Source organism: Schistocerca serialis, chromosome 4, assembly GCF_023864345.2.
Source record: "Schistocerca serialis cubense isolate TAMUIC-IGC-003099 chromosome 4, iqSchSeri2.2, whole genome shotgun sequence".
NCBI classification, from domain to species: Eukaryota; Metazoa; Arthropoda; class Insecta; order Orthoptera; family Acrididae; genus Schistocerca; species Schistocerca serialis.
In genome coordinates this window covers 737,665,503-737,678,732 of record NC_064641.1, presented here as the reverse complement: position 1 = coordinate 737,678,732, position 13,230 = coordinate 737,665,503, and the positions used below count along the sequence as shown (strand labels likewise).

Genomic DNA, 13,230 nt, shown 5'->3' with positions numbered 1-13,230 from the left:
CCCTTTGTGTCCCTTTTTATTTTTATTTTCCTCGTTGTCATTGACATAGACTGTGCCTCTGATTATCACTGGCCCTCACCCACTTTCACTTTCTCCTTCTCTTTATTCCTCTCCCACTGGCACTGTCACCAACCCTCTTTTCCTAGCACTGTTCTGTCATTGTCAGTTACATGCCATTGCTACTATGCCCCTCTATTTCTCTCACGTTGCCATTGTGTCTTTCGCTCTTTCTATACCACAGCCATTGTCTACGATCTTCCAGTATATATTACTTCTTCGCCTCTGTCCCACTGACACTACCTTCATCTCTCTCAGCATAAAAAAGCGCGAATATGATCACATGCCAAAATTTTGGGGAAAATTTTCAATGGTTCTGACGAAGGTAGAACGAGGCAGATGGATCCCCACTTTTCAGTCAGCCTTTTAAGAAAGAGGAGCTCCAATAGGAACATTTTCCAGCTGGTTTCCCTTCTTTTCCCTGCTACTGCAGGGCACGTCACTCGTATGAAAAGAACTTTGTGGTTCAGTAAAATTTTGATAGTTATGTGAAACTGAAATAAGGTAAAACTAATTTTACACCTCAGACAGGATTTTTCGCGCACAAAATTTTTTCATGTACTTGAGTACTACAAAATGAGGTTTCCAGAACCCTTCTGATGATAAAGGCATTTGTTGTGCATAGCCGTCTTGGAATCCGCGGCTCAGTTCTGGTATGAAAAAGTGGTAAGAAACACAATTTTTGGGTTTTCTAAGGAACCGCCGATGAACTAATGGTGCCTCCATATCCGCTAAGGCCCATCGTAGACCACATCAAATGCAGAAAGAACTAACCGATTTGATCCATTTGCTTGAACAGGAGGAAGTTGTGCAATATTCATACTTTGACCCCTCTGCTCTGTATACAAATGTTCTCTAGTTAAAGGGTATCCAAAACATTTGACTATACCTTTCTGTCACCATCAGAACCCACGGTATAAGTCCCGAAAGACTCCCGTTTTTGTGCGCGGCATTTTGGAACATATTAGTTGGCGCCTGTTTCTTTGGACAGAAATGGTAAAATAACCAGCACGACGTTTTTCAATATAAATAGTGGAGGTCAAGAAACAGCTGAAGAGACCTTGTTCCAACCTAGTCGCCAAATAATGTTAATTAAACTGAAATGATGTCTGTGTTACCCGTCGTTACACATGTGCACTCACTTCTAAGTGAGTAGGAATACTTCTTAAAAATATACTGCATAAAATGATAAAAAATCGAATTCTTTAGCGTTTTGATCTAATTTACTTGTAGAGGATGGGGGGCATAGATTCAGAATCTACACTCGGCTATCGTGCTATCATTTCAGTGACTCAGTTACTTATTTTTGACCTTAAGTGGTTCATGTGTCAAAAGTCGTCTTTGTATTGTTCGAAGCTTATATTTTGCTCCTTAAAGTTTGCTGAGAGGCTCCTTTTACTCTCAAGAGGCATAAAGGAGTAAAGATTTTCCCTCAGCGTACAGTGAAAGTGGCCCATAGCGTGAAACTTCTCTGACGAGCTTAGGGGAAGTTAACGCAGTTGCGCCTACAAATTTTGTGCACTCGGTGGAATGTCGAAGCTTGTTAGTTGGTTTCTATTATCGTTATTATTATTATAATTATGATATTGTCGGTGGTGGTGGTGGTGGTGGTGGTGGTGGTGGTGGTGGCGGTGGTAGTAGTAGTAGTAGTAGTAGTAGTAGTAGTAGTAATGCTGCTGCTGCTGCTGGCCACAGCAATCCGCATGTTCTTTCGTCGTTTATCTGCAGTCGTCTGGTAGGCACATTAACGATGCACAGCCGATTTCTTTTTGTGTCTTACATATGCGTCTAAATTGTACTTTGAGACACATACAGGGTGTCCCTGGAGAAATTCTCAGTATTCAGGGACACCCATTCAGGCCAAAAGCTATGTAAACATGGACTGTAAAATGTTTATTTTAAGAGCTACGAGCACTTGTTCATCTTCGCTACAGTTAAGTACATCTCTCCTATTACACAAGTGCTCATACCTCATAAGGTATGCTTTTTAAAGCCTGTGTTTACCAGACGTTTCTGCTTCGAATGATAGTTGCTGTCATGTTCCAGAATTCATATCCCAGAATATTGACATTTCCTCCTGGTACACTCTGTATACAAGGCTTCTATAAACGATTCATTTGTTTTCAGAGTTCTAAATTCTCCAAAGTATTACATCTACAAATATGACTGATTGCATGAACAGAACCATTAACGTACCAGTTTTGTATTTGCACTGTACAAGTGTACTATGGGTGCCCTCTAGTCACACGACACACGTGCAAGCGGTAGTCAAATTTGTTTCATACCTTACGTAGCAACATCATGTCAGTGGCCATCACACCAGCACTGATGCGTTCTGTCAGCTGTTACAGTGGTCCTGCTGGTGGGGCTACGTATAGACTGTCCAAAGTGCACCCACAAGGAAAGTGTCACACTGCATTAGGTTACACGACGTTGGGGGGTGGGAGGCGGGCGCCCGCAAAAGAACAGAGCCATATCCAGTAATGCGGAAATTCATCGTTTAGAAAGCGACGAACATCGATGCTCCAATGACGGGGTGCCCCGTGTTGTTGGAAGATGCAATTCTCGAGAAAAGCGGTCATTTGTGGAAACAACCTCAGCTGCAACATATCACGGTAAGAGGAACCCGTCACAGTCTTCTCCACAAGAAAAACGGCCTACGTTGTGCTAATTAACCTTCCCGGATAAATGGAAGGTTGCTTTGTCGCTGAATATCAGCTTGGAGGCGAAATGTTCATCTTCATTTACTTCCTGTATTATGATGCAAAATTGAAGGCGCTGGCCACCAGTTGGTGGGTTCAAAGCAAACTCGGTGAGTTTACACTTCTACGCATGCATCGGTCATATTCTTAAAAGTAATACTTACGAAAATATAGAACTTGGAAAGCGAATGAATAATTTATGTTAGCACTGTATATTTGTCTAATTTAACGGAAGTAAGTTGTGGTAAAGTGAAATTAATAGTTTGTTAAATACCTTCGCTGTATTGTTTCAGCAAACGAGTGTGTAAAGCGTATTATCTAACCATAAGAATCATTTTCCAGTTCCTTTATCTACGTACGTTAGCGCCACTTAGTTGTGCCTTACGCCACTGCGTAATATTCCGTTGAGTCGAGCCACCGAGCTCAGTGTGTATCGAGGCGGCGGAACTCGCCTGACCGGAAGCTTCACACGGGCCGTTTCACAATTTGTGTAGGAGAACAGGGGCTTCAGTAAGTTACTCCTCTCCTGGAGTAGTATAGGCTGGTGCTGCAACTCAGCGTTGCTCTAACCCAGCCAGAAGTTCTTTGATAAGTTTACCGTTGCATGTTTTGAGGTAGCCATTAGATTGGTGTGAGATTAGGGTCTCTTACCATTTATTTTAATAATGTGAATGCGACACAGGATTGACGCACCTAGAAATTTTACGATTTTCTGTTCATTGTTTTAAATAACCGAAAATTTGGGTGCCATTCCTTCAGTTATGAGTACGTTATCAGGGAGCCAAAGCCAGATTTTTTTGGTAGCGGCGTTCTGGGGAGGGTACTGAAAATAAGTAGTGCAAATCGAATTCTAGACAATTTTTAGTCAATTGTTTTTTCGTGACCAATGTAATATCGTCTTCCCAAATATAGTTACTACGCATTCACTACTCATTGGTTAATATAGGATACATGGCAACGGGATACACGAATGTAATTCGAGGATACGGTGTTTCCAACGTCCTTGCATGGCTTAAGTTTTGTTTTACTGATATTTTTTTTATAAGGGGTGGTTCATTATTTTCCTCTGTATGGTGAATCCTTTGTGTCTAAACTCCCGTTTCCTCGCGATAAAAACGTGAAAGCTCTACCCTATGTTTCTGCAGTTGTTTTCTTGGAATCTAGGCAGCCGTTGTCTCACAACCATGTTGCGCGCCTGAACGATGGTTTGATCCTCAACTAAAGCACTTTGATTCTGGTATTTAAGAATAATAACTACCAGCGGAGAAATGCTCCTGTCGGAACACAAAGGCGATTATGTTCCTCTTTAAATGACTCTGACAGGAAAGTGGAAAACCAGCTGCCATGCTTCAATCCTCATTCCGCCTTCCTGACCAAAAATTTTGGCATGCGCTGTTTTAACGCAGAACATTTTAAATAATTTTACCCAGTCTCTCTCTCTGTTGTTACGCCTTCATACTCAGCATCTCCGTCTGACTGCCAGGGTCTATATACGCCTCTCACGGGGTCTCCTTTTTCTCCAATTGATTTACAGTACATCCCACTGCTACTGTCTCCTCTCACACTTATACAGTCTCCTTTTGTCTTTCTTTCCCACTGCCACTGTCTGCACCGTAACTCGGCAGCTCAAAAGTTTAGGGAGGTCGAAATTATTTTTTTCCCTACACCCGCGTTTTAAAATTTCGGTCCAAAATGCGCCATTCCCTATACCTACGTGTTAAAGTTTGCCAGTCTGGATGGGGCCCACTCATATCTTTTTTTTCCATTTGCACTGTCTCTTCTCTCTTTTGCTCCCAGTGCTTCTGTCTCCATCCTCACAATTGGTAGTTTTCGCACTCAAAAATCATGGTTTTTCGGGGTTTTCTCGAGAACCGCCTATGAACAAGCGCTGTTTTATAAACCGCCCAAGGTCTGTGGTAGACGAGTAATGCAAAAGATTTTTTTTAATTTATGTCTTCTGGAGGTAGTGTGCAGTGTTTAAATTTTGACCCTATATTGTAGGATAACTGCAGTATGTCCTTCCGACAGATGTACAAATGAGCGCTAGGCGTAGGACTACCCAAAACACTTGAACGTTTACGTCTGTGACAGTAGAACTCGAAATATGATCCCCTGAAAAATAGCATTTCAGCCACCGGCTTTTTGGGGCACGTTGTTACCGTGCACTGTCGTGCATGGACCGATTCTTACGCGCGCGTATACGATTTTGCTTTTGCGAAATTTCTCTGCGTTACTGTTTTATGTAAAGTAAACTGAAACTAAAATTGCAACAGTCTGATGCTCCAAGCTTGTATTTCCGTTCTCGTTTTACATTGATTCTATAACTAACTACAGTTACAAGGATGGTTTACATAGCCATAGTCCGTTTTTCTCCCTTTCTTTTCACCATCGTTCCCTTTGTAAAGATTGGTTGTTAACGCTGATGAGGACTGTGCGTGCGTTTTACATCAGGAATTATCATAGGTGTTCTTCGGATAGCAGATGGCAAAAATTTAGTATAATGACGAATGACGTTTTGAATGTGATTGTCCTCTTATGAACCTAAGTTTTCTTAGTTTATTTGCAGTCGTAGTGCCTTGTTTTTTCACATCAGTTGATTGGTGGCCAACTTGCCCAAAACTTATTCCACAGCTGAGTGTTGCGTATTATGGTTCAATTTGGCTACGTTACGCCTAAAGTAGTAAAGATTTGTTTCCGTTCATTCAGTTCTTAACAGAGATGTTTGTTTCCTATATTCGATTACAGCTTTCTGTCTTCGCATGACCTACAAAAAAACGAAGTATCAAAGATCGTAGCCTTTTTTCCCCCCTTGTGTAAAATAGTGTCTTTAACAGATCTGTTTAGTTGTTAACGGTTAAAAGGTTACATTGACCGGAATTAGTGTTTTCCTAATGCGTTAACAGCATTTCGAATTCACTGTTTGGGAAATGTGGCACCTCTGTCTCATAAAGTAACCACAGACGTTGTTGTCCCTGTACACTGTGTGTGTGTGTGTGTGTGTGTGTGAGAGAGAGAGAGAGAGAGAGAGAGAGAGAGAGAGAGAGAGAGAGAGAGAGAGACGTACTGAATGACTGCGAACCGTTCGTTGTGTGCGTTGCTCGTCCCCGTATACCTGCAACTGGTTCCAACCGACCCTCGGCAAGCGTCAGCCAGCTTGACTATTGTTCGCCCCCTGCAATGCCCCTCGCGCAACCCCAGGCTGCCACAACTCACCTTGGTCTTGTAGTGTTTAGGCTTCTACGTTCTTAAGGCGGACTGCTTGCGTACTTCCTTCCAAAGTACCGACTTTCACTTCGCTTCTTCCTATTTTTAGAGCAGCCGAAACAGCGCTGTGCCCTATATTGTTAATCTCCTGCTCAGATTTAGTTTTCAGGTTAAAATTTGTTTTCAATTAAATCTGCCACATTTTTGAAGATATAGGATGTCGACATGGAAATTTGACTTAGTGTTGCAAAGTGCTATAGAAATCAATGCAAGGAAGTCGGGTGTGTAGGATCACAGGGTCAGCTTCGAAGAGTCGCACAAAGAATAATGAGCATAAAAATAATCATCCAATTGATCGGACATATGGCGGGCATTGTAAATGTCTGGTTCGTGGCCCGTGGTCTACAGTATAACACCACATGTTGACACAAAGGTCTCCCTTTTACTGTGGGCAGCAAGAGAAATTGTTTATGATCCTTTAGCTGGCTCAGAAATGAGCTAAATAGGTTTAATATCGAGTACATTTTAATATAAGATCTAAAGCCGGAAGTCTTCTGTTCCGCAAACAACTTTCAGGTGTAGAAATGTAGTTTATCTTCGTGCTCAGGTCACTTTACATTGTCTACTTCGAAGAGCATTCTGTAGTAGCGACGGGTTCCAAAACGATTTAAATCACAGGTTCCCAAAACATAATACTGCCACCATTTATGTATGTCGGCCGATGCACGTGTCAAAGAGGCATTCTGCTGGTAACGGTGATGCCTTTTACGTGTGAGAGGAAATTTGGCTCACATGAAGAGGCAGCTTGATTCTGTTGCCTAACAATAATGGTAGTGAGCCCACTGCAATTGTAACTGAAGTTTGCGCAGTCCGCAGTCTCAATGAAAGCGTACCATAAGCCGTCGCTATACGGACTGTGCATTCGAACTGGGAGTGTTCAGCGTGTCGAGTTTAGGCACACATACAAGTCACATCGTTCCTGGGCGTTCAATAGCACGTCGAAATCGGCACGCTCACCGTGGACGTTCGAAAGCACGGTCCATGCGTTGAAGGCTATGTCGATCAGCGGTTACGAGCTACAGCAGGCCATAAACCGAATGCTACGAGAAGTTTGTACCATGCCCACGATTCTACTCCTTTGTATGTTGTTCCGCATATTTCTGCCTTACCTGTGTGTATTAAAGGGAACAAGTCTCTTGCAACCATCTCTGTAGACGAGGGAATACCACCGACTACGTTTTCCATTAGTGATTTCGCAGTTATTCTTCTGTTTCTAGTCTGCAAATGACAGCAGCCCATTGGACCTCGCCGTGTACGTACTATTATGCTCCCAAGCGACCACCATCACACTGTATGCTTTGCCAATCTGACGTTAATCTGCAGTGAATCCGACACTGCAGCCTGCGTCATCCATGTGACTTCTGTGCATCCCCGCAGCTGTTACATTCCTTGCGTATTACCGAGAAACGTGGCGAAATCCCAGATACTAGATGCTCATTAGGGGGGGGGGGGGGCAGGGTTTATATCTCCATCGGCCAATCAATTTTCCCACGTTTCCACTAAATCGCTAAAGTCAAATGCCCGGATATTTGATCTAAAAACTACAGTTCCGATTTACTTCCCTATCCCAACGTCGTAGATGATCTTGTCAATAGAACGTTGTGGTCTAATCTTCTTCATTCGTTTTGTACTGCCTGCAGAACCTTCTAAATAACCTGGAAATATAGCTTACAATTTAAGGACGTACGATCGTGTTAAACGCTCTTTTGTTCTGCGATAGGCCCTAGATTCAATTTATCGAAATAGGCGGGCTGCAGTTCCGTGGAACTGACAACTGTTATTACAAGATTTTTTGCACTTAAAGGGTGAGATTACGAGGGCGCTCCATTGCTCAGAGCACCGATTTCTTTGGGTATCGTCATTTCGGCTATTAAGAATTTCAACGCCGTTACTTTTTTCCCAGACGAGATACACGTTAGAGTATACAGTATGCTTCATGGAATTACATACTGTTTTTTGAAGTCTTTTATACGTAACTTTCCTTATGTATTTCAAAATCCTTAACGACTTTTTTCAACGATTTTCGGAATTCTATGCCTTCTCATCGATGATTTCATTGGTTTTTATATTCAGGTTTTCTGTTTTGATGAATATTACTTGCAGCAAAGATTGTAGTTTGGAATTTTGTGATTTTTTTTTTTTTTTTTTTTTTGTCTCAATCACGTTGGAAAATTGAAGAAAGGAGGTCGGGGGGGGGGGGGGGGGCAGGAGGATGGACCCAAGATAAAGGGCATCGTCCCAACGCCGAGGTCACTGGGGAAATCGAGCATAATAGTCTTATTTAGTAAGGTTTGTGAGAAAACACGGACGGAAGTCTGGTTGACTGAATACAATCTTACAACACTTACCTGGGTAATCTGCACGGTTTGCCGGTTTTAAACTCGGCTTTTCTCAAAATGTGAGTTCAACTTCCCTTCAGCAGAGAAGCAAAATATCTCAAGTGCTAACTGTAACTCGATTCTCGTAATTCCGTACATTAGTTGAAGCGAATGTATTATGTAAGCGCAATTAGTTAAGAGACGTATTTCCCATAACTAAAAAAACATAATAAAAGAATATTCGTAATCCTGCTTTAACTGTTGGAAATTTAAGCAGTCATTCGTTCGTAATGGACGCTACTAGTTAATCATTGTTGTGAGCTTCAAAACATATCCGTGAAGTGGATCTTTTCATGTCCCGTCTCTTATAAGCAATGAAATTCTGAGCCATCGAGAATCCGCAGCCAAACCAAGATATCGTTATGACTTTTCTTCTCGTGACGACAAAGCGATTCATCGTTTCTTAAGAGACGGAATGAACTAGCAACAGCTAATGTTAGGGCGACGCGCAGGATTAGCCTTATGGATGTCTGTGTCAGTTCCTCGACAGCTAAAATGAATCGTGATTTCTTTTACATGTGTCGTCCTTCTCAGCGGTTAAACAAGACTTCTAAATTTTAGCCACGCGTATATTCGAACGTGTTTATTTACTGCTACAGATGAGAGCAGGTAAACCAAGCCACGTTTCTTTCTCGTGGGAAAATTTTCAAACCCTTTTTTCTAAGTTCGGAGTGTGTGTGTTTGTTGCTGGTAGTAGGGCGGTTTGGACTATGTTGCGACCAGTTACGTAAAACGCAGTCATTGTATGTGTTACCAATATTCATTAAACCTTGTAGTTGGGCTCTCGGCTCATTTGATGTGTCCCTCTGCAAAGGCTGCGTACGCCTCTGGGCTGGAACGCTCGGCAGGAGAGCACCGAGCAGCTCTGTGGGAACGCCAAGCGTAGCGAGCACTGCAGCGGGGTTCGATTACCCGGCCTGGCCCCACCTCCACGCGCATTCTTTACAGCCGGCTCGACGGTGTGTGCTCTCTGCTCACTTGCTCTCTTTGGAGTGCTGACGTGTTGACAAATCTCGGGCGAGCCGTTCTCTAGTCTGGCGCATGTCTAAAAATCTCTTGTTTTATTTTAATGTCTTATCGCGCCATAAAGTGTTATTTTGAAGGCATGCGAGAAACTAGCCCAGTTCCCTAGTTTTCGATGATAATTGCAGACTTAACTGTATATAAAAAAGAAAATACTCGTTCCTCTTATTTTGAGCTGGTTTCGATAAGTAATGCCTTTTAGGGAACTGTTTTGTAGGAGAAATTTGAACTTGGTGATCATGCCTTGAAGACAACTCAGTGGTGATTGTTTACGTACATACTCAAACTAGATTTTCGTTGGTTTTAATTAATCGTAGTCGCAAGGCGCCAGACAACTGATATGCAGTGAAATTAAGTTAAAGGTAGCTTCTCTGGCAGTCTGCCGACCAATTGTGAATTAGGTACTGGAACAAATTATGCTTGCTTTTTCTATACACTTGTGATCTATGTTTCACTAGTAATGAATTTATATCAGTGGTTACTTTGCCTTCGAATGTTTACGTTAAAGGCCTGGCCCATTTTTCATTGCTGTTTTCAAAAGGCCGCCAACAGAAGCACAAGAATTTATTAAATATTTAGTGTTAACTACAACAATGTTAATTTTTACGCTCCAAGTTTTCCACTGAGAAATGAGGTGCGTATCTTTGCGCCCATTCCTTTCCATTTATTCAAGTGTTCTATAGCGCCACTCGCTGTTTTGAACACGGAAAGTTGGCCTGTGCATCAGCACTTCGCTAGTCACGGTTGCTTTTAACGTGGTGGGTGGAATCATGCGTACCTTCAAGCTGGTTAAGTAGCGCGTCCTAGGATGTTTTACTGTAGTAAAGAGTTTTTCACTCCGAATATCTTTAGATTTTCTCGTGCTACTTGAGGATCGTAGGCATCAAAGCCGCACTGCAGTTCGTTGCAATCTTGAATTCACGAATTACGTTGTTAAGGAGCATTAAAAAAAATCTTATACTCGTGCGCCACAATTTTGAAATGGCAGTTTAGTGTATTTTGCATAGTTTGTGCTGTTAATATATTATTTTAGCAGATAAAGTTTGTACGTAAATGTAAAAAATGCGTATATCAATAACTTATGGGAAGAGCATACACAAACAAGTCAAGGCCACACCTGTTTACAGATGGCTGTTGAAATTAGCTGCGCATATTATCTATAATGTAACAAAGCGGGATGATACGCTATATGTGCTTTCAGCGTTTAAATCCACACAATTTTGAGAACGTGTTGTGAAAATATTAGACATTTTATTATTGGCACTGCCGGCAGATGGGAGATGCGTTCGTTAAGTTTCGGCAGGCAGAAATGGCGGCTGCTTTATTCGCTTCCTAATTGCCTAGCGTTCCAGGCGGTACACGGGAGTCAATCCGGGTGTTGGAGTGTGCGGGAGAGGAGCGGCGGAGGTGGCTGCGCGAGGAGGGGGAGGGAGCGGAGAGGTGGGGAGAGACAGAAGGGCCGGACACACACGTGAACTGCCATTGGCCAGCACTGCAGGCCGACGGGTAAATTTAGCACTACTTCCCATGCACTCGTCTCTCCGCTAGTCGAGATTACCAATTAAGCGGATTTAGCAATATTTGCCATTCTGTGCCCTTGTCTTAAAACGAGAGGCGCCTATCGTCAGTAAAAAGTTGGCTAGCATGTTGCTTCCGTGGTGACAGAAGCCTTCGTAGCTCGTCGCTGTTCCCGCACCGTCGACCGTCCGTGAAAACATGCAGCTGGCACAGTGGAATCGATACCGGCAAGAGCTCACGTACGTCGACGGGGAAGTCGCCGTCCAGCCCACGGTTAGTAGGGGAAAACAGCGCTGCGTAAAGCAAGGCTTACACAGGGACGCCCGCAGCTGTCGGAACTACTACTACTGCTACTGCTTGTGCGCGGGCTTGACACACTTCCTGGAGGGGAAGCAGTAATCCCTACATTACTGACACGCGCGTCATTAAAAGTTCTGGCCTCGAGGCTTGACTAGAAGCGCTGCCCTGCCGTGGCTCGGTTTTCGTAGCGCCAACACGAGCAGTAGTAGCCGAGCCGACAGCCGCGGACGCCCCGGCAAGCGGGCTGGCTTTGTAATCAATTAGGGCCCGAAGCTGTGTGTACGTGCGCGTGCGGTGGCAACAGCGCATGGTTGGCCAGCTGGGCGCCCCGGCGTTGCCGCAGCTAGCGGCGGAGACAGCGACGGCGAGACGAGCGGGGCGAGCCGACGGTGACGGCCGCGCAGGGCCACCAGGGCGGGCCGCACGAATTGAATGGCATTGCGCCGCCGCCACCGCCGCTAGCGGTTGCCATGGCCGCCGTCGCGCCCTGTTCGCGCACCCTTCGCTCGCAGAAGCAGCAGCTATGACGTGCGCCGCCGTATCTGTGATGGACAGCATGGTGCGCTCCTTCCTGCTCACCTATTGGGAGTACCAGAAGGTAATTAGCGGCCACTGACCGACCGGTTTCTGCGACCGTGGGAGGCCGGGTGACTACACAGGACGACTGTGACGATGCAGCGTGCTTTCTGCTGATCATATGGTGGACGACGAATTGTGTAACTCCAGTGAACAGAAACTAAATACAGTGTGCACTCGTCGGGGTAGAATGTCTGTTTTTGCTATGCTGGCCGTCATAGTGTTTCATGTTAGAGCAACCATCAAGACAGGCAGGAGTCACCAACTCTGTGCTTTCGAAGCAAAATAAAAACATTGTTGCGTACATATGCGTTACACTCGCAGCTTGCCACCATTGATTTTAGAGCTTGCTCAGTCAATGTCGGAATGTTTCCCTCTCTGTCCCGTTGAGGAGTAGGTAGGGGGCACGGCCGGAGGAGGGGCGACCCTGCTCGTATAGTCAAGTGTGTTGTATATGCTCCCGCCGCGCGATAGGCATGGCGCGGCGACATCTTGCCCTCCTGTATTCGCGTCGCCGCTGTGACCTGTAGCAGTATGAGGCGGATTCCTAAATCGCCACCTTCGCTGTTACGGAAACAAATATGGCCGCCCGCTCTTCCGCTGCTCCTGTGCGGAACTCGACAGTGCAGCGGACACTGTTATCTTCTGCCCGTATTGTTTTAAGTGTGTGCGTACGTGTGTACCAAGAGAATAGTGCACTTCTTCACATTCAATTCCGCCGACCGTCGGTTGCACTTCGATGAGTTCGACAGTTTCTGGAAGTAAATATAGTAGTGGTAGCAGTGTCGTCTTTTAATTCTACGCTTGTCATAGAGATGTAGCCGAATGTGACCGTGTGTAAACGCGAGTGAATATCTGGAAGAAGGTCGAGATGGGCGAACGACTCTCCCCTCTCCCGCATTTCCTCCATTTTGTCGTGAATCTGATCCATCAGCCGTAAATTTTGTTCTGATCGTAACTACTATCAAGTGTTGTTACTTAAGTTTACTCATACATGAACTGATCATACTGAAAATGTGTAACGCTAAAATCATGTTATGTAGATCGCCGTTGTATATGGGCAGATTTCCTAAAACTAGGTTATAAACACATTGATGGTAGCTATGTTCTTAACCTTCAGTGAAACTGTGAAAAGATAAGTGAGGCCAGGCCTCGACCTAGAAGAATGCCACCAGCTGACTGGGAGTTTCGTATGAGAGTCATCAGACTGGAAACCTACATTTATGAAATGATTTTCTGTGGTACGTTATCAATATATATGTTGATTATTCGGGCGTAATTACGGATATTGTCATAATTTTGTTACTCAGAACTGAGCCGTTTATGCCAGATGTGTGTCTTTCTTGTTTAACTTTACAGTAATTACATTTATAATAAAAGTCACATTTCATCAAATATTCTTTAGCCTTGTC

At 44.1% G+C, this 13,230-nt stretch overlaps 1 protein-coding gene across 11 annotated transcripts in view; it reads left to right on the top strand.

Annotated features, from left to right (window-relative positions):
• The window catches only part of LOC126473257 (serine/threonine-protein kinase tousled-like 2), a 585,239-nt gene that overhangs the window by 532,079 nt on the left and 39,930 nt on the right, over positions 1-13,230 (top strand). The window contains exon 1 of one of the 11 annotated variants that reach the window (XM_050100199.1): positions 10,981-11,215. The exons of 8 other annotated variants lie outside the window; for them this stretch is intronic. In XM_050100199.1, the coding sequence (XP_049956156.1) occupies positions 11,141-11,215 (75 nt within the window). In that variant the 5' untranslated portion in view covers positions 10,981-11,140. Of the gene's footprint in view, positions 1-10,980; positions 11,216-11,534; positions 11,841-12,267; positions 13,060-13,230 lie in introns of those variants that run through there. 2 more of the 11 variants (XM_050100196.1, XM_050100200.1) reach the window with 2 other exon arrangements.